At 35.3% G+C, this 24,530-nt stretch overlaps 1 protein-coding gene across 3 annotated transcripts; it reads left to right on the plus strand.

Annotated features, from left to right (window-relative positions):
• The first annotated feature begins 5,497 nt into the window (after nt 1-5,497).
• On the plus strand, nt 5,498-23,988 carry ZRANB2 (zinc finger RANBP2-type containing 2). 3 transcript variants are annotated; one of them, XR_004958912.1, is made up of 11 exons: nt 5,498-5,605; nt 8,942-8,994; nt 9,087-9,195; nt 10,577-10,659; nt 14,895-14,971; nt 15,244-15,378; nt 16,587-16,756; nt 18,239-18,325; nt 20,260-20,415; nt 21,499-21,568; nt 22,120-22,163. XR_004958912.1 is itself a non-coding variant. In XM_036256146.1 (11 exons), exons 1-10 carry the CDS (start codon nt 5,550-5,552, stop codon nt 21,526-21,528), a joined length of 960 nt encoding a protein of 319 aa, XP_036112039.1. In that variant the 5' UTR covers nt 5,498-5,549; the 3' UTR covers nt 21,529-21,568; nt 22,120-23,988. The 3 variants fall into 3 exon arrangements, 2 of the variants coding, with proteins under 2 accessions (XP_036112039.1, XP_036112038.1); XM_036256146.1 differs by having other exon boundaries at nt 21,495-21,568; nt 22,120-23,988; XM_036256145.1 differs by lacking the exon at nt 21,499-21,568 and having other exon boundaries at nt 22,120-23,988.
• Nucleotides 23,989-24,530: the final 542 nt, after the last annotated feature.

The following is a 24,530-nucleotide window of genomic DNA, read 5'->3' on the forward strand; positions in this document are numbered from 1 at the left end:
CACACACACACACATACCCCTGTCCTGTAATGACTGCACATATTGCACTGAAGCTCAGCCATAACTTCAGAAACTGCACAACTTGTCCAGCCAGTGTGGCTCAGTGGTTGAGTGACCCACGCACCAAGAGGTCGCCGGTTCAATTCCTGGTCAGGACACATGCCCAGGTTGTGGGCCCGATCCCCAATGGGGGACATGCAGATGGCAACCACTCAATGTGTCTCTCTCACATCGGTGTTTCTCTCTCTCTCTTCCTCCCTCTCTCCCTCCCACTCTATCTGAAGATAAATGCAAGAGTGTCCTCAGGTGAGGAAAAAAAAGAAAAAAAAAAAAGAAGTAAATTTCACTTTCCACAAATTCCCAGATAAAAATTAAAAATTAGGGAGTTACTTAGGTATGAATATTAAGTTTATTATTTTATACATTAAAAATTGTTTTAATTGTTTTAATTCTTTGTTCTTCTGTTTGAGTTAAAACCTACTATTTTAAGAGCAAACATTTTATGGGTGCTTGTTAAGTTATAATTCCAGATATTTTATAAAACAAGGATTTATGTACCATAAAATGAAGCAAAAAATTCTGGTCAACTAAAAAAAGGTTATTTTAAAATATCTCAATTATGACTCATGTGGTGAATTTAAGATTTGGAACTTTTTATGAAGTTATTTTTCATTGTTTTTGAATAGCAGATGTTTTTTCCTGCATATGTCTGAACAAAAATATAAAATCTGCTTAATTTATCTGTACTTTAAGAAGTCTCCTTGAATCTGGAAATGTAAACCTTCAAAAGTTTGGATCATTGTCACCTTAAATGTTAACTGTAAAACCAAGAATGGGTCTTTTCTTAGTTGCCTTGTAATATGACTTTATATGAGTTACAACAGATTCAAGATCACAACTGTAAGAAATCTCAATCACCATTAGAGCCAGGAGGTACACAGGTATCAAAGATAGTCATGTAACAAAGGGGTCCAGGATCACTGCCTTTGCCCTTCAAGCTGGTATAATATTTAGTAAGTATTTACTAAATGAGGAAATAGGTGGAATATAATGAGATGGGTAAATTTAAGTATTTAGTGTTGTTGTTGTTGTTGTTTTTTAATATTTATTCTTCATTTATTTTAGAGAGAGAGGAAGGTGGAGGGAGAGAGAGATAGAAACATCGATGAGAGAGAACATCATTTAGCCTTCTCCTGCACGTCCCTCATTGGGGATCGGGTTGCCCTGACCAGGAATCGAACCGGTGACCTCTTGGTGCATGGGTCAATGCTCAATCACTGAGCCACACTGGCTGGGCTAAGTATTTAGTTTTTAAACTTCTTATTGAAGTTAAAAATAATGCCCAAATCATAAATGTTGTGAAAAGTATGGATAAAGTGGAGCTATTTTACAATGGAGGCAGGGCAACCATTCCAGAGGAACTGCATTGCACGTCATATCCCTCGAACCTTTGAAATGTTTGAACTGGGCATAACCTTTGGACCGGGCCAGAGAAGCGCTGTCTTCCCAATTATCTGTAAAGCTAACAGGAAAGCAGACCTCCTGATTACAAGAATGGGTAATTAGACATTCTTTAGAATTAGTAAATGGCCATGTATAGTGAAGATATAACTTAGTTTATTAACACAAGTAGAAATTTCTCCCTTCTATTCATGTATTCCCCTTCCTTTTCTTTTTATTTCTTTTTTTTATTTTTATTTTTTTTTATCCTCACCCGAGGACATTTCCATTTTTTGTTCAGATAGAGTGGGGGGGGGGGGGAGAGAGAGAGAAACATCGACGTGGAAGGGACACATCGAGTGGTCGCCACCCACACGACCCAATCAGGGCCGGGGACAAACTGCAACCGAGGTACGTGCCCTTAGCGGGAACCAAACCCGGGTCTCTCCAGACCGCAGGCCGACGCTCTAACCGCTGAGCCAAACTGGCCAGGGCTCCCCTTCCTTTTCTTATAAAACCTCTTGCCTTCACCCCATAATCAGAACATTATCTGGGTTTCTACCTAAATCAGTGCTTCCCAAATAGCTATTCTTTGATCTCAAACAAACACTTGTTGCCTCTCACTTTGGCTTTTATTTTCAGGTTAACAGGGTGCAGCTCAATGAACATTTATAAGGTGAAGATAGCTGTGTAACAAGAACACAGATTATCACAAAGAATATTATCAGGACCCCCAACGGCCCCTCATGTCCCCTTCTATTCACTATCCCCATGCCACTCCCTTGGGTAACCATTATCCTAGATTAGTTTTAACTGCTTTTGAACTTCATGTACATGAAATCATAAAGTATGTACTTGTTTGTGACTGGCTTTTTCAAATCAATATTGTATTTGTGAATGACATCTACACTGTTCAATGTGGTTGCAATTTGTTTATTCTCATTGCATATAGTATTCCACTGTGAATATATGACAATTTATTAACCAGGCTTATTTATTCATAAGCAATTGAAAACTTCTAGTTTGGAGCTATTATGAATAGTGCAGTGATGAACATTATTATACACATCTTTGGTGAACTTATGTGCATTTCTGTTGGGAGTATACTTGGGAGTAGAAATTTCAGGTTTGCATATATTCAAATTTAATAAATTCTGGCAAACATTTTCCAAACCAGATGTATCAATTGACACTTCCACTAGCAGTGTGTAAGAATTCTACTTTCTCCATACTCTCTCCAACACTTGGTATTGTCTGAATTTTTCATTTTATTCATCCTTTTTGTTTTTTTAAGATTCTTTTTTTTTTTAATATGTTTTTATTGATTTTTAGAGAGGGAGAGAGAGAAAGAAACATTAATTGGCTGCCTCCTGCACATGCCCTACAGAGGATGGATATGGCAACCCAGACATGTACACTGACCAGGAATTGAACCCGTGACCCATCAGTTCATGGGACAATGCTCAGCCAACTGAGCCATACCAGCCAGGGCCATTTTAACCATCCTGATGGATATGTACTAGTAAATTACTCCAGCAAAAGTAGAGTAAGAATAATGCAGCCTAGCTTTCCTACTCATTACAACTAAAAGCTCAGGACAAGGACTCTGAAGAATATACAGAAACAGACAGGTTGGGGAGGAGAATCAAAACTTGGGAGAAATGTCTGTGTGTTTGTTTTTCTTGTTTTCTCTCACAGCTTTGATCTGAGCCTTGGTACCTAGTGACACTGAGGGCAGCACAGGCAGCAAAACTGAGAACAACAAAAGCCTATTTCTAGCCATTTGAATGAGGAAAGGGGGCTTCTTTGAGCCAAAGTTTGTGGGAAACACCTTACTTTTTCTCCTTTTTTCCCTCTGGGCTTTGACCTGGGAGTTAAGGCCTAGGCCTGGACAGCTCCAACACCAAGAGAAGCCCTATCTTTCTAGACAATGAAAATGGGAAAGTGGGCCTCTGTTGTCTGAAGAGTATAAAGGTAATTGACTTTTTTTTTTTTTCTCCCTTTTCTCATCTCTTTGCCCCAGTGTGGACCCTTGTCAGCTGCTGTAGCTATGCAGGCAGCTGAAACTCCAAGAGAAACCTCCTATTTCTGGCAAGAGAGCCAGGAAAAGGGGATCCTGCAAAACAGAGGGTATGAGAGGAATATCAAAAAAGGGAGAACTGGAGAAGGGGACCCACAATTCTATGTGTGAAACCACATAAGTCCTGTGCTCACACCTAAACTGAGCACCTGCAGGATATAAAGCTGCATAGCAAAAGACATGTGAACTAAACTACAATTTCAACTACTCTCAAAGTTCCAAAATAATCCCTGAGTATTCTATATATAAGACAGACTCAAAACAATATAACAAAGCCTCTGAAAACTGACCGGACAGGAAACCAGCACCCACAGAAGGTGAGACTGAGCTTCTAATCTGAACCAAACTGGACTGATTGCCTCCTAAAATAAAATAAATTAAATCAACATTCCCCATAGGCTTTTAACAGGACTCAGACTTTATGCGACATAATATTCAAATTATCCAGGATAAAAACCTCAATTACTTGATATACAAAGAATTAAAAAATATGATCGATTCTGAAAGAAAAATAAAATAAAGAGCTGCCAACCCCTAAATGATCAAGATGTTACAATTATCAGAAAAAGACTTTAAAGCAGTTATTATAACTACAAAATAGTTGAAAGCATTCTCAGGTATATTCTGCGCTTTAAAAAATTTCTTGCATTTTTGTATCCTGATCCATGCATAAGAATGTTTATATCAGCATTGTATGTAATGACAAAACCTGGGAAGTAAAAGGGCTAAACTGTCACACAAAGGAATATTAATTACTAGCATATAGCAGTAAAAAAACTACAGCTACATGCAAGTATATGCCACAATCTGGGATGAATGTTGTTGAGGGAAGAAAAATTAACAGGTGATTACATAACTATCTTTGTAAAGCTCAACTATTTATCAATTTAAACATATATGTACATAAACTAAACTTTTAAAAAGCAAAGGGATAAATCCAAAATACAGAAGAGGGTTACCGCTGGATGAAGGGGATGGAAAAGAATAAAACAGAGAAATACAAAAACCATATGATCTCATTTATATGTGAAATCTATTGAACAAAACAAGCTGACCGACAAAATAGAAACAGAGGCATGGATACATGAAACAGACTGACACCTGTCAGAGGGGAAGGAGGCCGAGGGGCTGGATTAAGGAACGTGACCCTTCAAAAAAAACACACCACACACACACGGACACAGACTACAGCGTGGTGATAGCCAGAGGGAAAGGGGGGTGGGGATAGGTGCAGGGGGGCAAAGTGGGGGAAAATGGGAACGGTAAGAGACTGCTTGGGGCCATGGGCACATGCTGCAGTGTGATGTTTCATTGGGTAGTACACTTGAAAACTGTACGGTTTTGCGAACCAATGTCACCCCAATAAATTCAATTAAAGAAAAAAGAACTCCGAATTTTGGCAATACCCCAGTTCAAAAATTACTGGTCGGTTTCCATGTGTACACTGTTTACCTGTATTTATGTATCAAAAAACAACAATTTTCTGAACGATATCGCATGTGCATAATAAAACAAAATTTTCAGTCCTTTACTAAAATAAGTCTTCTAAGTGTTCCAAAAACTTGGATAACCCACTACTGCTCCTCACCCTTTAAAAGTAGACTGAGCAACCCGTCGTTCCAAGACCCGAGCGGGACACAATCACTTCCGCCTCCGCCTATTAGCCCTGCCCATCTGAGCTACGGAAGTACTTTCCTTTTGGGTCCTCCCGCCTGTAGGGGGCTCTCCAAGGCTTCTAGGTCCGAGAAGCCCACCCTCCTTAGGTGTCCCTGCGATGCCTGTTAGTTTAGCCCGAGAGAATACATTTGCGTTATAACTCTTTTGGCCGGGGAAAACATCGCACAGGCTTCTTACTCTGGACAGTAACGTTCAAACTCAGTCCCGGCCAAGTGCCCTCATTATCAAGCCCTGACGCAGTGGTGGGGAAGAGTCAGGCGGCGTGAGGGCAGCCCCGCAGTGCCGAAAGACCCCGGCCCGCTCTCCTGCTGTGAAGACGTAGCTGCGGGTGGCTGTGGTGGCGGCGTTCAAGATGTCGACCAAGAATTTCCGAGTCAGTGACGGTGACTGGATTTGCCCCGACAAAAAGTGAGTTCAAGAATGGTCCCGAATTGGAGCGGGGCTTATCCGTGAAGCCTTTCCCAGATCGGTTCGGCATTTTCTCTTTTTACGATCCCTGCTACCTTAAGCCGGGGTGAGGCGGCGAATCGCGGGCTCCAGGGCGGGAAGGGGGCTCCCAGTCCCCTCCTTTTGGAGGGCTTTCGAGAGCCTTTGTTTTGAGTGTGTCTCCAGCGTTTCCTCGCCTTTACGTCTCCAAGACAGCCCCTCTCTGGAGAGCGAGATGGCCCCTCCTTGCCCCCACGCCCCGCTCGCGCCCGGCCAGGTTTCGGCGATAAGGAAACCCTCGGCGAGGCCCGCCTGGCATTTGATCGCCCTCACGTGACTCTTCCCTGCAGAACTTTATCTTGTTGCAGGAAAGCGCCTCGTTCTTCCAGCTCGCTCTCCTGCTTCTCATCCTTCACCTTGTCGGGTGTTTTAAACACTTCCAACGTTCCTTCGTCGTGGGTGGGTGTGTTTACCCCCAAACAGTCCCCTTGTTTGGGGTGGGAAATGATGACTTTTTGCCTTTAGTTTTCCCCCAAGAACGGATCCCTTGGCCTCGTTCGAGCCGGTGTTTTGCCAGCTCTGTGCGGTGGAAGGCCTGCAGCAGAGGAGCACGTGTTCCGATGGCTCTGCTTTGACATTGTTGCTGAAGTCAGGTCGCTCGCCCCGATCGTTAGTTGTTACTGAAAGGCGCTCCCGTAGGTGTATCTGCTGGTAGTTACCTGGAAATTACTCCGGAAAGTCATTGTAACGCGCCGCTCCTGTTCAAGTGGAAACCTTTGGTTTCTTGTGCCTGAGTTGGCCACCGACATAGAGTTGATAATAGTAAAGAGGGAAAACTTGGAAGCGAGCGACCCGGGTTCAGTTCCAGCCCCATTGTTTGTTAACCATGTAACCTTAAGTAGGTTGTTTAATTTTGCTAAAAGGAAAAAAAAAAAGACTGGACTAGAATGGCTTCCTTACAATAAATACATGAAATAGTATAGATAGTGTGTGGAGAGCAGTGACATGTAGCAAATACTCATTGACAGCTACTGATAGTAGTTTTAGAAAATTAAGTCACTTAGTGTCATTAAAGGAGATTACGTCCTTATTTCCCCTCATTTGTCTTCTATCCACATTCGAAGCAGTGTTAATGAAAGGTTGTATTTTTACATAATAAGTTGATGATTCTCAATTGCATAATATTCATAGCTATACAATTTATGGTAGCTACAATCCATAAATAACCTAAATGTTAATCTGTAGTGGAAATAAATATTGACATATTTACACAGTGGGATACTATTCAGTAATTAGAACGGAGGATCTAAATTTACATGAAAAATTATCAAGGAACCTCCAAACAAAATATTGAACAAATAGAATCAGATGAAAAAGTGTATATAAAAAGTCAACTGCATAAAGATTAAGATGACCTGAAGGATTTAAAGTCTATCTGACAATATTGAACAAGAGTGATATGTTATGAATAGCATTGCTTGGAGTGGCAAGACCATTTAAAAACATTCAAAAGGTATTCAGCAACTTCTCTCTTGTGTTGATCACCTGTAGAATAATGTGCTTTTGACAACCTCCTTAATGCAACACAGGCAAATATTTGAAGGAGGTCTCCCTAGAGTGCATTTCAACTCAGTTACAAATCTGTGAATAGAATATGATTTCTATAATCTGTATAAATCCAGAAAACATTTTTTCAGAATATGTTTGGGTCAGAACGGATCTTTGGGGGGGGGGGGGGCTTGGATTATTTGGAGTGCTTTCATTTAGTGGTAATTTCATACTTCACATCTTTATTTTATTCTAGTATAACTAAAAAAGAAAGTAGACAATTTTTAAAATGTTAAACTTTACATTTAACATTTCTGTTACTGATACGCACATGCACTATTCAGACCATGTTAGTAAATCCAGTAATTTTTTGTTTTTAAGTTTGTGGAATATAAAGTGATGTTACTCCATGTGTGGAGGTTATTGGTTATGATTATCACTTTTTTAAAACTAGGTTTCATAAACCAAAAAACTCCCATTTTCTTATAATTATCAGTACAATTTATCTTCCTTTTCTTACTATCCCATCTCTTACTTGTAAAAAGAGTATTTTATCAAGATCCATGAAGACCTCTATGATTTATTTTTCTCCCCATTGGTCCACACTTAGGATTTTGTATTTTTTATAATAATACTTAACACGTGTGTGTGTGTGTTTTCTTATTTTCTATACTGGGAGTTACTTTGAAGTTTTTTTAGACCTCCCTAGTGCTTCGTCAGTAATTGTAAGTGGAGTCATATCTTACTTCAGCTTTGCAAGGGGATTTCATTAAAATTACAGTTATGTTGCCCTAGCCGGTGTGGCTTAGTCAGTTGGAGCTTCATCCCGTGCATCAAGCACCAGAAGGTCTAGGGTTTGATTCCCAGTCAGGGCACATAGCTAGGTTGCAGGCTGGATCTCCAGGGTTGGGGAACACAAGGGAGACAACTGATGGATGTCTCTCTCTTCCCCCCTCCTCTCCCTTCCCCATCCTTCCTCCTTAAAATCAACTTTTAAAAATTACAGTTGTGTGCCATAACTATAGGGATTTGTTCAAGGAAATGTGTCATTAGGCCGTTTTGTCATTACAAATGTAGAGTTCACTCACGCAAACCTAGGTGGTATAGCCTACCTCACACCTAGGCCATATGCTATAGCCTAGCCCATTGCTCCCAGGCCACAAACCTGTATAGCATGTTACTGCACAAAACAACGCAAGATTAAATTAACCAGTAATGCGGTCATTTATTGTCATTGTCAAGTATTATGTACTGTACACAATTGTATATGCTACACTTTTATATTACTGGCAGTTCAGTAGGTTTGTTCACACCAGCATCCCCACAAACATGAGTAATGCATTGCACTACGAAGTCACTAGGCAATAGGAATTTTTCAGCCCCATCACTGACCAAAACATTATTCTATTTGGCGCAGGACTGTAATGGCATGTGCTAATAGGACATTGAGCCACAGAGAGAGAGATCCAAGTAACTTACCAGGATCACATAACTAGAAAGTGAGATATTGAGTTTCTTTTTCTGGACTTCTGACTTCAGATCTTACCTTTTCCCACCTAAATTGTGAGGATTGTTATTATTATTATTATTATTTTGTAGTTAACATTGATTGACATTAATACATGGCTTTAGAATTAACTTAGATGGCATTAGAGTTTCTAGATCCTGGTATATAGTGAGGGAGGACACAGTAAGAAGTTGTATATATGAATTTTTAAAATTATATTGATTAAAAAAATTTTTTGTAAATATTTTTTACTTTATTTTCAGATGTGGAAATGTAAACTTTGCCAGAAGAACCAGCTGTAATAGATGCGGTCGGGGTAAGCATTTAAGGAAGCTTCTGTTAGGACAGTGTATACAGATAATTTTCTTATTTTCCCAGATTCATATTGCATAATTTTTCTGTTTTCAGAGAAAACAACTGAGGCTAAGATGATGAAAGCAGGGGGCACTGAAATAGGAAAGACACTTGCAGAAAAGAGCCGAGGCCTATTTAGTGCTAATGACTGGCAGTGTAAAACGTATGTGTTTCTAATTATCATCCACTCTTTGTCCATAATACTGTATCTCACTGTTTGTTAATATTACCAGATCTTATTAGTCACATTAACAAGCCAAGGTAACCTTTAAATTAAAGGTCTGTTGATTGTTATTCAGTCTGTGTGAAGATAAGTTCTATTTTTTTTTTTTATCCTCACCTGAGGACATTTTTTGATATTTTGTTCATATAGAGTGGGAGGGAGAGAGAGAGAGAGAAAAAAACATCGACGTGAAAGGGACACATCGAGTAGTTGCCACCCGCACAACCCAACCAGGGCCAGGGACAAACTGCAACTGAGGTATGTGCCCTTAGCAGGAACCGAACCCAGGTCTCTCTGGACCGCAAGCTGACGCTCTAACCGCTGAGCAAACCGGCCAGGGCAAGTTCTATTTTTTTAATGGTAATATTAGTTGTTAACTATGATGGGGTGTGTATACCGGTAAACAAATGCTTAAGGTGAGCTAACTTTCCAAGAAAAGCCTACTCTTATTACTGAAAATTTTTTAAATTATTATTGTATAATACATCAAAACATTCATTTTGCCTGTTTATAAAGTAATTTTAGAATCATGTGGGCCATAATAATTATTTCTAATTAGATGGATTTCTTAATATTTTTTATTTTTAAGGTCTGTACTGATTTTTTTCTACTTCTATTGTTTTATGTTATACAGATGAATCTATATATGAAAGAGGATTTCTGATCCTATAGATAATAATTTGTGCTGAAAAATTTTCCAGCAATAGATTAAGACTGGGTTTGGTATGCTGTGGAATTCATTATTTGAATGGACTCCTCAAAAAAACAAATCTTACTCTGAAGTGAATTCAGACACTGAGAAATTAGTAGAACCTTTGATTTTAAATCATATTTTCCCCCCTCAAGCATCAAAATCTCTATGGATATAATTTGTCATTTTATTTTTTATAAAACGACAAGGGTGCCATAGAACCCACATTCTCTCTTCAGAAAAAAAACTACAATGGAACATTTTCTTTGTTTGCAATATTCTTTTTTTAAAAAGATGTTTTTATTGCTTTTTAGAGAGAGAGGAAGGGAGAGAGACCTAGAAACATTGATGACAGGGAACCATTGATTGCTTCCTCCTGCACACCCCCCACTGGAGATCAAGCCCACAACCCCGGCATGTGCCCTGACTGGGAATCAAACCGGCAACCTTTTTGTACATGGGTCAACACTCAACCACTGAGCCATACTAGCCGGGCTGTATGCAATATTCTTATTAAACATTTTTTATGGTATTTATTTATCCTAGTTTTTATTTTAAAATTCTAGAATATCTAAAAATTGACTGTTTTTCTTTTAGTTATCTACTAACTTGGTATTTTTAATTCTGAAGTTGCAGTAATGTGAATTGGGCCAGAAGATCAGAGTGTAACATGTGTAATACTCCAAAGTATGCTAAGTTAGAAGAAAGAACAGGTAAGATAAAAACATGTTCTAACTAAATGATTTTTAAAGAACTAAAAATTGAACTGACAGTTATATTATCATAAGAGCACAGCGATTGAGGATTCTGTCTATTCTGCCTTGATGTTTTTGACCTTGATTTTTTTTTTCCCTTATATTCAAAAAAATCATCTTTTTCAGAATTTTACAGTTTGCAAAGTACAGCATTAGGAAGCTGTATCCTAACAAATGGTGACATTAGGATACTTTTAGAAATGCTGTATATACTCCCTTTTCCTCCACTGGTCTAGATGTTTACTAATAATGAGTAATACCACTTTTTTATTTCATATCTTAGTATGACAAAAAAAAAAAAGGGCAGAGAGGCACCTTATAGAGTAAATCTCTTTGAGGGGTGGGTCCCAAACATCTGCAGGTGATTTGGATGGAGTTTGGCCTAAATAATAGCTTACCATTGGCTCTGTGTTAGTTATCAGCAGTTAGCCAAACCACATTATCAATATACTTCTAATCTGATTTTATTATTCAACAACTCATACATCATACAGAGGCTTCCTTCTGAATATAGTCATCTTCTCAGACCTAGACTTAGTAAACTAAACTAGGTCCTGGTGATTTTTTTTCTCCCTGACTTTAACCAGTTTCACTATCTGTTTGATCTCTGGAATTAGAGACCCAGTAAAGAATCTTTGGGACCAAGTCCTTCCAGAAGTGCAATAAAAATTCTAGTTTAATTCCTACCCCCCTCCTTTTCAAAAAAACTGATTTGAGAGAGAAATTTGTTGTTTTCTTTCTTTATGCACTCATTGATTGCTTCTTGTGTGTGCCCTGGCCTGGGATCGAACCCACAACCTTGGAGTATCGGGACAATGCTCCAACCGACTGAGTTGTCTGGCCAGGGCCTTTTTTTTTTTTGTATTCACATGTGAGAATCTAGGCTGATGTCCTAAACATTTTTTTGTTTTCAATCCTTCAATTCTGCCCCACTTTTCTCATTCTCAGGAAGTGATCTTCCCTTTGTGCTGATTGGGTAGATTTAAGCCCTCTAATAGGGGTCTTCATATTTTTCTTTCCTCATCTCCTTTAAGATACACATTTTTATCATCTTTTACTTTCATACCTCTGGTTGTTTCCTGTCTCCTTTTTAGTCTTAACAGCTGAAGCCTTCATAGTTTGTTTGGTACCTTCTCACTTTACTCCATTCAGTTTTCTACCACTTGGTGTCTTTGACCCTTTTTCACTTCCCTGGCTATAAGCAGTTGTCTTTGCTGGTCACAATTTAAGGTATGAACTAACTTACACTGTTGCTCTCCAGTTTCTCTTTACTGTTTGTAATAAGGAGTCCAAATTTGGGAGCATTTTCTAAGCTCAAAAACTAAGGAAAAGGCTGTGAATAAAAGAAAGCTTCATGCACTACTTCTAAAATATTGCACACTTCTGCATAATTCCATCAAATGGTTATATAATAATTTGCTTAGCTGGATTTTGAGGTTGCTTTTGCTTTTTTTTTTTTAACCATTAAGGAAAACTACAGTAGAAACAATCTTAATACATTGTGATTTTCATTCTTTTGATTTCTTTAGAATAAGTTCTCAGAAGTTGGATTAATTAAATGTTTCAAAATATAGAATCACAGAATTTTCAAGTTAGTGCCTTAGTTCTTTGAAGAACACATTATATATCATCCCCTTTTCTCTGTTCATTTCCATTGTCACAGCCCTAACTCAGGCCAGATTTAAACCTGTGTTTAATGTTTTACTGTCCATTGTTCACCTTTTTACATTTTACTGTGAGACAAGACAAATACAAAAATATTGTTATTGTAACACCTGCAACCTAAACTGTATTTTAAAGCTTAAAAACTCAAATTCTTTAAATGGTACTAGAATTACGGTGTCTTCTGTATTCATTGAAGAAATTTATTAGCCATTGTGCAAGATGTTGGGAATACTTAGACTGGCAAAACAAACATGTAGAGCCAAAGATTAATGAAGGCTTTTTAAGAAAGCAGTGTGTTTGAAAAATCATTGTTTAAGCTAAGAAGAGAAAGATGAGTTATGCAAGTAACAAGTTGAAACATCATTCTTAGCAAGGGCAAACACTTTGTGTGAAGGCCCTAAGACTTGAAAGAATTTAGCATATTGGATGAACTAGTTAGCTCCAGAAAACACTTAAGAAATAGGCAAAAGCCATATAAATCATGGTATAAGAAGTTTGTATTTTATTCTAAATGTAAAGAGAAATAGCTGAAGGATTTTTAACAAGAGAGTAAAACCTAATGTTTTTAAAATTCTGGTTTGTATTGCTAAGATTTGAGGAGGAGGGTAGCCAGAGCAGAAACAAAAAGACCAATTCTTACAGTATTATCTGACAAGTTTCAAACCAGTAGAATTAAGGAAACACATACAGTAAATGGATTTCTACGAAGTAGGATTCTTTATACAGTCGGCTTCTCTCTATCACAAAAGTCGAAGCACAAAGTAGCAAAGGACAACTGTATAGACCATGCCCGTGATGCCTCTACCTCACCTATTTTCCAGTGGAAGTTATATACTCAAGTTTTTTCATGATAGCTGTATGTTCCATGTATAGGGAAAGAGTTCTATTCATGAGGTGGATTTGTCGTATTGGTCCACACAACATACTTTAATAGTCTCTTTGTTGTCAACAGGTTAGTGTTTTTCTGTGGCCTATATGAGAGAACATGAAAATAGCTTTGTATTTGATATGATATTCTTTTTAAAGTAATTTCTACTTACATCTTATGCAAAATTACCGGTATGAATTATAGTTCATTTTATAAATCTTGGTTATAATGTATTCTTTAGCTCTCCATTTTTGCCATATCATTTTTTAGTGGTAGATTACTAAATGATCTCGATCCCATGGATTTTTTTTTTAATCTAAGTATTTTGAAGTTTCAGTCTTTACTGTTAGTCATCTCTTAGAATTTGTTGTTAAACGACTCATACAATATTATCTGACAAATTAATATCTGAAACTAACTCTCTTATTTCAGTCTCTGTTAAGCCTACGTGAAAGACTTAACAGTCTAATTGTATGTGTTAATTGTGACATAAAATAATGGTTTGCTGATCTTTTAACCCATTTCTCGTTTGTCTCAAGAATACTTGCCAGCGGCACTTGCAGTTATAGCGTTTACTCCGAGATAACTCACTGATTACAGTCCTAACCCCACCCCTAAACTTTGCCACCGATCATCATATACATTTGTTACGTTAGAGATAAGTTCTACTTAGAAATAACTCCAAGAAGAGTGTTTTTATTTTATTTTCACATTGGAAAACAGATTTGCTTCAGCCTCTAAGAATGTGTTTATGTAAAATTAAATGAATGCTGAAAGCACTTTTGTTTTTCTAAATGGGAAATGGGTTTCTAGAATATTTTCAGTTTAAAAGTTAACTGGCTACTTCAGAGAACCTTCAGTGACTTTTACCTGTGTATTAAAAGCAATTGCATTAAAATCAATTTGGATGTTCATTATCACATTACTGAATTTGCCTGTATCATTTGGAATTTTACAAACTCTAGCTGCATTTTAGCCTAGCAAAATTTCAATATGTCAAGATTCTAGGCTGTCTGCATTTGGTAAACAGTGAAATTTGATTCTTGGTTCTTACTGAGCCCAGTTCTCCCAGAATTATAATAGACTACAGAGGAAAGTCCTTTTTACTTTTTTTTTTTTTTTTTCCTTTATTGATTTTAGAGAGAGAGAGAGAGGGAGAGAGATAGAAACATCGATGAGAGAGAACATCAGTTGGTTGCTTCCTGCATGTCCCCCACTGGAGATCGGGCCCACAACCTGGGCATGTGTCCAGACCGAGAATCGAACCAGCGACCTCTTGGTACATGGGTTGACGCTCAGCCACTGAGCCACACTGGCCAGACCTTTTTTACTTTTGAAACTTGGTTGTAGCAGAGGTTTGAGGAGATGTTTTTCACCCATATATTTTCATGCATGGTCTGCCTCTTTGCTTAAGGACACTTTGAAATTGAGAATAGCTAGAAGCATAGCTATAGGACTTTCCAGCTAAATATCTCACATTGAGATTTCTTTGTAGTGATTTTTTTTAAATATACTTTTTAAAATACTAGTAATTATGATATGTAAGGCAAATCTCATTGGTAAGATTTTTTCCTTTTTTCTCTTGCTTAGGTGATTTTGATATTTTTTTGGTTATTTTAGTGAATTGTCAGAAGATAACAATGTATGCCTTTTTTTTAAGGATATGGTGGCGGCTTTAATGAAAGAGAAAATGTTGAATATATAGAAAGAGAGGAATCTGATGGTGAATATGATGAGGTAAGCTATGCGTTAGTGTGCAAGTTGAATACACATTAGAAAAACATCTTAGAAAAATATTTAAGTGCAAAGGAAAAATATAAATGTATCTTATTTTTGTAAGTATACTTTGAGTCTTATAAAAACTTATTTTGTAGGAAGTCATAATTAACTATATAATTGGCAGAATGGACTTAAAATGTATATTAATTTAAATATATACAAGTAATTTCTTAGAAGAAAGTGTTAATACATTCTTAGCTGACAGACGTGCCATGAAACTTTTTCTCTAGTTTGGACGTAAAAAGAAAAAGTACAGAGGAAAGGCAGTTGGTCCAGCATCTATTTTAAAGGAAGTCGAAGATAAAGAATCTGAGGGAGAAGAAGAGGATGAGGATGAAGATCTTTCTAAATATAAATTAGATGAGGTAAAAGATTTCTTTATTTTCCCTTTGTCTTATTTCGTCTATGTCATAACATGAAAGTTTTTGATGACCTTTGGCAAAGATACGTTCTGTTGTGTACTCATTTGTTTTCACAAAGGTTTTGAGCTTTCACTCTGCCAAGCACTATGCTGGCCCTGGAAATAGAATAATGACTGAGACAGAAATACCCTTCTTTAATGGAACTTAAATAAAACATCAAATTAAGGTTCCCTGAGTAGGAAACAAGCCAGCAACATTAAAAAAATCAACATAGGCTAGTGTGGTTAGAGCAGAGGGGAGAATGTGGTGGGAAAGGCACCACATCAGGTCTGATGATATTTGTTCTGTGGGCCTGAGTGTCAAGTTTTATGGTTGGATGTCTAGATCTAGATAGAGTAAGGTTACTTTTGGGTATGATCATAAGAGGCCCTTGAGTACAACTAAACAAATCAATGTGGGATGGTTTTTAAGAAACAGATAAGGTATCTGACCTGTGTTACAGAGTCGTAACTGTCAGTATACACAGGCAACCCTTGAACAAGTCGGGTTTGAGTGGTGTAGGTCTGCTTATACACCGATTTGTGTTTCAATACATACTATAAATGTATTTTCTCTTGTGATGTTCTTAGCATTTTTGTCTCTAGCTTACATATAACATATAAAATGTGTTGTTAATCAACTTTTATGTTTTTTTGTAAGGGTTTGGTCAATAAGCTGTTATTGCTTAAGTTTTGGGCAACTCAAAAATTACACACAGAAGGTTGGTGCCCCTAACTCCTGCATTGTTCAAAGGTCAACCTGAACATTGAGATACTGGGGATGCCAAATGGATTTTGAGTTAGAGAGATCACGTGAAAGGTTACTGTAGTATCAGTAAAGAATGAAGTACTAAGAGGGATGGATTCAAGGTCTTTAATGGGAGTAAAACTGAAAATTCTACAGCTTATTTGGTACTACATTGTGACTGAAAAAGAAGAAATAAGTACCACTGTAGGTTTGCTTTTTTGAAATATTTGAGATAGTTAAGTCTGCTTAGCTGAGCTAAGGAATGTAATAGGCAGATTTCAGGCTTGAGAATGAATTTGCTGAGATATTTAGTGATGCGATATATATTCATCTGGAGATGCCCAGTACCTAGAACTGTTAGTCATTAGTAGTAGATAGCATTAATACCTAAATTTTAAGTATAATTGACACTGAATTTTTGTTAGGATGAGGATGAAGATGATGCTGATCTCTCAAAATATAATCTTGATGCCAGTGAAGAAGAAGATAGTAATAAAAAGAAATCTAATAGACGAAGTCGCTCAAAGTCTCGATCTTCACATTCACGATCTTCATCACGCTCATCCTCCCCCTCAAGTTCAAGGTCTAGGTCCAGGTAAACGGGTACAGGTCAAGGGTAACACCAGTCAAAATGTCAGTATCTAACTTCTTTATTTATAAATTTTGTTTTTATTGACTGAATAAGCTTTCCTTTTATTTTAGAGATTTCATTCAAGTCACCTTTTAAAAGATCATTTTTTCTTAGTGCCTTGAAGTTATTGTCCAGAAATGCAAATTTTAATATGAAACTTCCTCAGTTCATTTATCACCAGACTTTTTGTTAAAATAGATTTTAAAAATTGAATTAAATCATTATATATAGTATATTATCTAAATAGATAGTTTACATTTAGAAATTTTTAAAGTGAAGATTTGTTTTCACTGATAAAGGCTAGCATAGAAATTTTCTAGTCCTTAATTAAATTATTGCTAATTAGACAATGCTTTGATAATTTGCTTTGTTGTACGTATTCTGAATAAAGGAGAAAATTCCAGTTATATAAATTCTGTTGCCTTTATGCTTATAATTTTGAGATATTCAGGAATAAATTAGAGGAGTCAATTGGTGTATATTATTTTGTTAGTAATGTAAATGAATATTATTAGTAATAATAATACTATTAATGTAATGTAAATGTTTTCTGATTGAGTAGTCAACAATAAAAATAAAATTTTAGGTGAGAAAAAGCAGGACCTTATATATAAATGATGTTCCCTTGAATTCTTATTCAGTTTAAGTGAAACAATGGGCAATGAATTTTAATGGCATTTAGGAAAAAATATTAGTTAATTGAGTACTTACAGTTTAAGCTTCAAAGAGTGATTGATTCTAAAGATAGTAATTTTAAGATGAAACTGGAATAATCTTTTGCTGTAGGTTATTTTAAGGAACATATTAAATATGTAAGTTAGATTAGTACTGAATTCAATTCTTCTTGTGATTTCTGAAGTTTAAATATCTCCCTTTGTCATTTTTCAATAATATTATTACCGAAAACAATGACAAGGTTGTTAATGTATTTTCCCTTTAGTTCTCTAACTTTTGAGTAGGCAGACAAATGGGGTTAAACAGACATACGCATCATCATTTAAAGCTTCAGACTAGATAGTGAGTGACTGAGGAAACAGAAGGGATTTTATAAGAAGAATTAATGGATATTTCAGAAAAGTTAAATATACACTGCAACATTTAAAATTCTTGGATATGTTAAATCCTGGGTTACTTTTAAATATTACTTGTAAATGTAAAGTATTCAGTATTAATAAAGTGATATGGCTGAATGTTTTTATTTGTACAATCTTGAGTAATATTTAGGGTAATTTTGTCAAACCTGAAAAGTGAGTTGATTATTTTTAAAAATTACCTATGTAAATGTCAAAACAAAAAGTTAAAATGTTGTGTTTTGAAAATACATATTTCAGACAGTTGTCTTTTTATATGACGATGAATTCTAATGCATATCTTTCTTTCAGTATTCATATCACAAAGTTCAATTAAGTGGTCCTGGAAAAAAAAAGTTCTTCCATGTTGTTCCAGGTCCCGTTCAAGAAGTTCTTCCAGTTCGCAGTCAAGATCTCGTTCCAGTTCCAGAGAACGTTCGAGATCTCGTGGGTCGAAATCAAGGTGAATGAGGTAGCATCTCTCTGTAAAGCAGAGAGAAAAAAACATTTAAAGGCCACAGAAGGTGTTGCTGCTTTTTTTCCCTCTTATTTTGCTTCTACTTGTCAATTTTATTTTAGCATTAGAAAACTAATGCACTTGCCTCGGCTTAATTTTCTCACCATGAGATGTTTCCATTGCCTGCAGTGTGCCAAGACATTCCCATGATTGAATTAAGGTGGTTATTTTGCATTATGCAAGGTTTGTTATTTTTGTGCTAAAATGTGATGAAGTAGGAAGGTGGAGCCAAGTCTTATTACCAGATCTCTTGTACATTAGTTATGTTTCCAGTAGTAGTTCAAATAAAATTAGAGATATGCAAATGAAAAGGAAACATTTATTTTCATTTTTAAAAGGAAGAAAAATCAGTTTGGCTCAAAGTAGATTTTGTTTTGCAAGGAAATTGTTTCAGTATTTACAAAAGCAATTTTGTTATTTATATCAGATAAAGTTTCTACCGGGGAGTCTTACACATATTTTCATTTCTCTGTAATATTACATAGAATATTATAAACAGTATGTATAGAACAGACACTCTTAAATTCCACAAATTAAATCAAGTGTGGTTGGCTAGTCTAGGTAGAGTGTAATCTTAAGTAATACTATTATTAACTTCAGGTTGCATTTAGTCATACGGAGGGTAAAACAATTTGTAAAAAAATATATATATACAATAGTTTTCCTAAACATTGTCTAAATATACCACCTTTCTCTTTAAGTTATTGATACAGTAAAAGCATCTAACATGAATAAGAAAAACCACTAAAATTTTACTTGTGTAGAACTTTATCCTGAAGATTAGTGGTAGCTCCTTTGGTAAAAATGATGGCTTAATAGCTTATTAGAGCCAAATCTGTAGCATTAGAGGGCAACTGTAATTTAACAAAATTAAGAAAAGAATGATATGCACAGTTGTATTAATTCAATACAAATTAGAGCAAATCAGTTTATTGTTGTTACTGTGATGATGATGTGTATTGTCAATGTTTTAGTCCTTTGAGTGCTTCTTAGGTGAAGATAAGTCCTAGTTCCCTTTGGGAAGCACAATATAAGGTTTACAGAACAGCCTTCATATTCTTTCCAAACATTTTTTCATTGCTTATAACTTTCCAAAGAATTCTCCTTTTGGGCTTTCTAAGTTTATTTTAAGCCCAAAGGTGAATTTTTTGGGAAGTTTGAGTTAAATTACTTCAAAATAAGTAAATGAAGAAAAGAAATGTATTTAAACATTTACACGTTTACCTCTACCTAAAACATGTGAATGTCAACACTTCATACGTCATGAATAGTGGTCCTTCATAAAAATAAATATTGCTGATATAAATCAAGTTTTAAAGTTACTCATTTTATTTTATTTTTCACTATTTAGCAATTTAATAGTTACTGTTTTTTCTCATTCCTGTCCCCTATCCCTGCTTTTTCTATAGCAACTTAACTATAAGTTTCATAATTCCACAAGGAATTATGTTTATTTTTCTTGGGAGGTTGTATATATATTATACATATTTTTCCTCCAAATGGAAGGATGTATTTTCTAGACAAAAAGTGTAAATGCACAGTTTACCTCTTGGTTTTGCTATTTATGTGTACTTTAATATGAAAGCCTTAAGTTAAAAAAAAAATAATTTAAAATTCTGCTGTAATGATTAAGCTGGTTGTTAGTTATAAGTGGTAAACACTTATCTTAGAATTTTAAAAAGAGATGAAATTAAAGTAAATGTATTTAAATAGAATTGTTTTCATGGTTGAACCAGAAGTCTTCTGTTGAGTAAGCAGTAAGTATTTCTTCTTGTAAGATTTTCAGTTATAAGTCCTGTTTGTTTTGGAGCTGTTAACTAAAGGATCCGCCTTATTTCTTCTTTTAATGAAATGTTTGATTTGTTTCTCAATCAATGAAGATCCAGCTCCAGATCCCACAGGGGCTCTTCTTCCCCACGAAAAAGATCTTATTCAAGTTCATCATCTTCTCCTGAGAGGAACAGAAAGAGAAGTCATTCTAGATCTTCATCTGGTGATCGCAAAAAAAGACGAACAAGATCACGGTCACCCGAAAGGTTTGGGTTTCTGTAGAAATAAGAATGGGTGTTAAGTGTGTTTAATAGATTAAACTTTCTAGTCAAGGGTTAGATTGTTAAAATCTCCTTTAGTCCAACTTTAAATTATACTTCTCAATTTTATACTTCAAAAAACATTGTTTATCCTTTGTGCTTCAATCAGGTTGTTTAGAAAGTTGTAGATCAAACCACTCTTTTCCACTATCTGTTTATTTTATTGTTTAAATATTTATTTTCACATATAATTATAGCCAACTCTCGGTTATTTTTGTCTTTTAAGATTTTAATTCAGAAGGTGTATGTTGAAGTAATTTAGAAGTTGATTTTTATATGTAATTATGCTATAAATTTTTACATTAAATATTAGAAATCAGGATTCTAGGGCATCTAGTAAAAATAATTATTCTAGATCATTGGAAATCTGTCCTCATTTAAATATGTATAAATGAATTTTCGCAGCAAATTATTGTCTGATGCTCTTTATAAGGGAATTGTTCTTGTAGCTAACACATTTTTTTCATCTTGCAGTACAAATGCCTTTTTTTTCTTTTTGAGAAAGACCTTTACTAGATTACATTATCTATGTTGACATTTTTAAATTTGGAGAGTGTGTCATGTGTCAGCTTTTCTGCAGCAGGCTAATTAATTAGTTTCAGTAACTTGTTCTTAATTCTAAATGTCTAATTATATAGTCAGTTTAATGGCTTCTTTTGTATTCTTGGCAAAGTTTTTCTTGTCCTTTCAGCTTGTGAAAGTAAGGATTAGGTAATGTCTGATTATTCCTAGGTTCAGTGGTAGGATTACCTCACGATTCCTACTTGTACAGAATGATTCATTTTGCTACTTCACATTTTGAAGTTTAGATATTAAGGTTACACACAGCTAGTCTTGTTTCTCTGCATTTGTTTTTGTTTGTTGTTTTTTTTTTGTTTTTTTTTTTTGTAAGAAAATAACTCTATACTTGAGTGAAATTCATTCTTTTGCTTTCTTACCACTTCTGCAAATTTTATCTTAGCCACATATAATCCCCCTAGTTTGTTGTCATCTAAACTTAATGAACATCTTCTCTATTCCATAAGCCAGGTGATTGGTGAAAACACTAAACAACCCTGAGCCCAGGGCCAACCCCTCGGAACACCACTACTTTACCCAGGTTGATATATTGACTTATTCATATTGGCTGCATGAATATAACCCTTTAACTAATTGTACAATCATCTTGTGAGACCTAGATTTCCAAAATGTAATTATTTATGAATATATATTCTCATACACAATCAGAAGAAGCCTTGCTGTATCTCTTATATATACTTACCACACTATCTACAATGTTATCACAGAGATTGTCTTAGTCACTCTTCCATTACCAAGTTTTTATGCCTTTGTTGTATATTATCTGTAATTTTACACGTTTTTGCAAGGCTTTTCTTCATTACCTTAAATAATTGAGAGGTGGCTATATCTTGACATGAGAGATTTTTTAATTATAGAGAATTTTAAATTCTATTACTGGGCTCACATCCAAAGGCTAAACACTAGTTAATTTTGTGTGTATAAGTTTATATCTTAGATTTTAATTTTTTTTTTTTTTGCCAGTGTAATGAAGCTTAATTTTTTATATTCTTATTTTATAGTCTTATGAATGAATGATGATATCCAGCTCCAGCTTACTAGACTACCTGCTTTCTCCATTATGTCTTACAGGCACCACAGGTCATCTTCTGGATCATCCCATTCTGGTTCTCGTTCAAGTTCAAAAAAGAAATAATGTATTAAAATTTACATCTTAAAAAAAAAAGTCCAGTACAGTGCATGAAGCATATTTTTTAAGAAGTTGGTGTCTTACTTGGTCAGAAGTGCTAAATCTGCTAGTAGAGGTGCATGCCTTTCATTGCTTTTCAGAACAATACAGCTGTGTTTATTTGTGAAATTAAAAGTAAATAGTATTTTAAGCCATAAAGTCCCAAAATAGATGCTCTATTTATCACTCTTTATTTACAACCATTTATTTAAAACCATCTCAGCTATAACAAAGTAACTTTGTTTCTTTTTTTTTTTACTTTGTTTCTTAATCTGAATTCTTGATTTTCTCATTTCCAAATAGGAATTGTTTATTGATTTAAGATAAGATTTCCTTAGGCTTGCCTAAAATTTTGGCATGGAAGCAGGACTGTGGTGAAGTAGTTGGAAACAGTCTTATTTATTTTAACCTGAGAAAAGGAGTCAGCCTGTTTATGTTAACCTATATTAAAGTGATTCTTATCAGAAAAAGTTGAACTAGTTGTAAAACAGCCAACCGGGAAGCTTCATGAAATTCCCTATGCTAAGGGTGCCGTAGAATCATTGTCTTTCTTTTATTCGGTTTTACCTTTTGCACCACATTTAATGCAGAAAAATCTTGTGAATTGTAGGAGAAAGGTGTTACTCATTTCTCACTTTCTGACACACAATTTTGAGTAAGAATATCTAACAGTTCATTTCTAATCTGCTGATATGGTCGTTTGATGAAAAAAAATTTCAAGATGTTTATCTTAATATTTTAAGCAGCTTTGTGTAATATCCTTTAAATGATAGGGCAGACAAAACTAAATTATACTTAATGAAGAACAAATTGAAGAAAGCTTCTGAAGTATAGTTCTCTGGGTGAAAGACCCAACAGACAGACACATTGTTAATTTAAGTAGACATTTGCAGTGATGTTTAACTTCCAACACACAGCATAAAATTTTCTTCTGAGTGACAAATGAATGTTTATTTCTACATGACATAAGCAGAAATAATTGTTCCTTTTCACTTGAAATTACTTATGGCTTAAAATACTTTCAGAGTTTATTTCTCAAAATTAAAATCTGGTCACTTGAGCTTTATTATATCTTCTGGTGTAAAGACAAAAAGGTTTCTCTTAACAGTATCTTCAGTGACAATACAAGGTAAGTATATTAAGGAAAATCAACAATTGTGCTTGGGGACTTTTTGTTATGGGGATTAATACCCACTGTTTCGGTATTTTTATTTTTTAAACAGTAATGTCTTCGGCAATTAAAAGGTTTTAAGGTATTTTGTAGACAGACCAAACAAAATTATATTTGTTTTTTTATTTTAAAATAAGTGATTTTTTTCTTCAGCTGATCTAAAGATGAAAGCAAAATATCTTACGTAGAAATATTTTGATAATATTTTTACAATGAACTTTCCTCTTGTTTTCTTGTGTCTTAATTTTCTTTGCCACATTTACTGTAGTTTGCACAAGGACTGTTCTCTCTTGTAATTGTGCCTCAGACTTCTTGAAAGTCCACCTTCTAAATTGCCCAGATGATCTTTTAGATTCTACATGTTACTGTCGGTTTATTCTTGTGCTTTCTGTATTTAAAACTTTGGCTGTACTAAGCAAATGCAAGATTATAAATGTAGCTAGTAGTAGTATACAGACAATTCAGATGATTATGATTTCATTTGGTTTAACTAAGCTGTACTAGTCCATTTCATAAGGAAATGATGCTGTAGACAAATGTAAATAAAGCTTGTGAGTCAAGCATCAAGTGGTGTTTGTTAGAAATAAATGAGAATTTTTAAGCTCTGATTTAATGTTCATTTTTAAAGCTATTTGCAGTCTTTGTTACTTTTCATTACATGTTTTAAACTCTATATTCACTTGCCCTTTATATAATGTCATCTTATTTTTATGTAGGAGGGCTTGGTTTAAAACATTGCAAAGCATTATCACTATCACCTTGAGTACTCAAAATTTTTGTGACTTTTTAAGAAAATGTAGATTAGCCCTGGCCTGTTTGGCTCAGCGGTTAGAGCTTCAGCCTGCGGTCCAGAGAGACCCGGGTTCGGTTCCCGCTAAGGTCACGTACCTCGGTTGCAGTTTGTCTCTGGCCCTGGTTGGGTTGTGCGGGTGGCAACTACTCGATGTGTCCCTTTCACGTCGATGTTTCTCTCTCTCTTTCTCCTTCCCACTCTATCTGAACAAAATATCAAAAAATGTCCTCGGGTGAGGATTAAAAAAAAAAAAAAAAAATGTACATTACCCAAATTAGTTTAATATTTTCTACCAGAACATAACATACCTATTTCATACCATAGTTTGTTTCCTGAATGTCTCTTAAAAC

Source organism: Molossus molossus, unplaced genomic scaffold (genome assembly GCF_014108415.1).
Source record: "Molossus molossus isolate mMolMol1 unplaced genomic scaffold, mMolMol1.p scaffold_m16_p_12, whole genome shotgun sequence".
In the NCBI taxonomy this organism is placed as follows: Eukaryota; Metazoa; Chordata; class Mammalia; order Chiroptera; family Molossidae; genus Molossus; species Molossus molossus.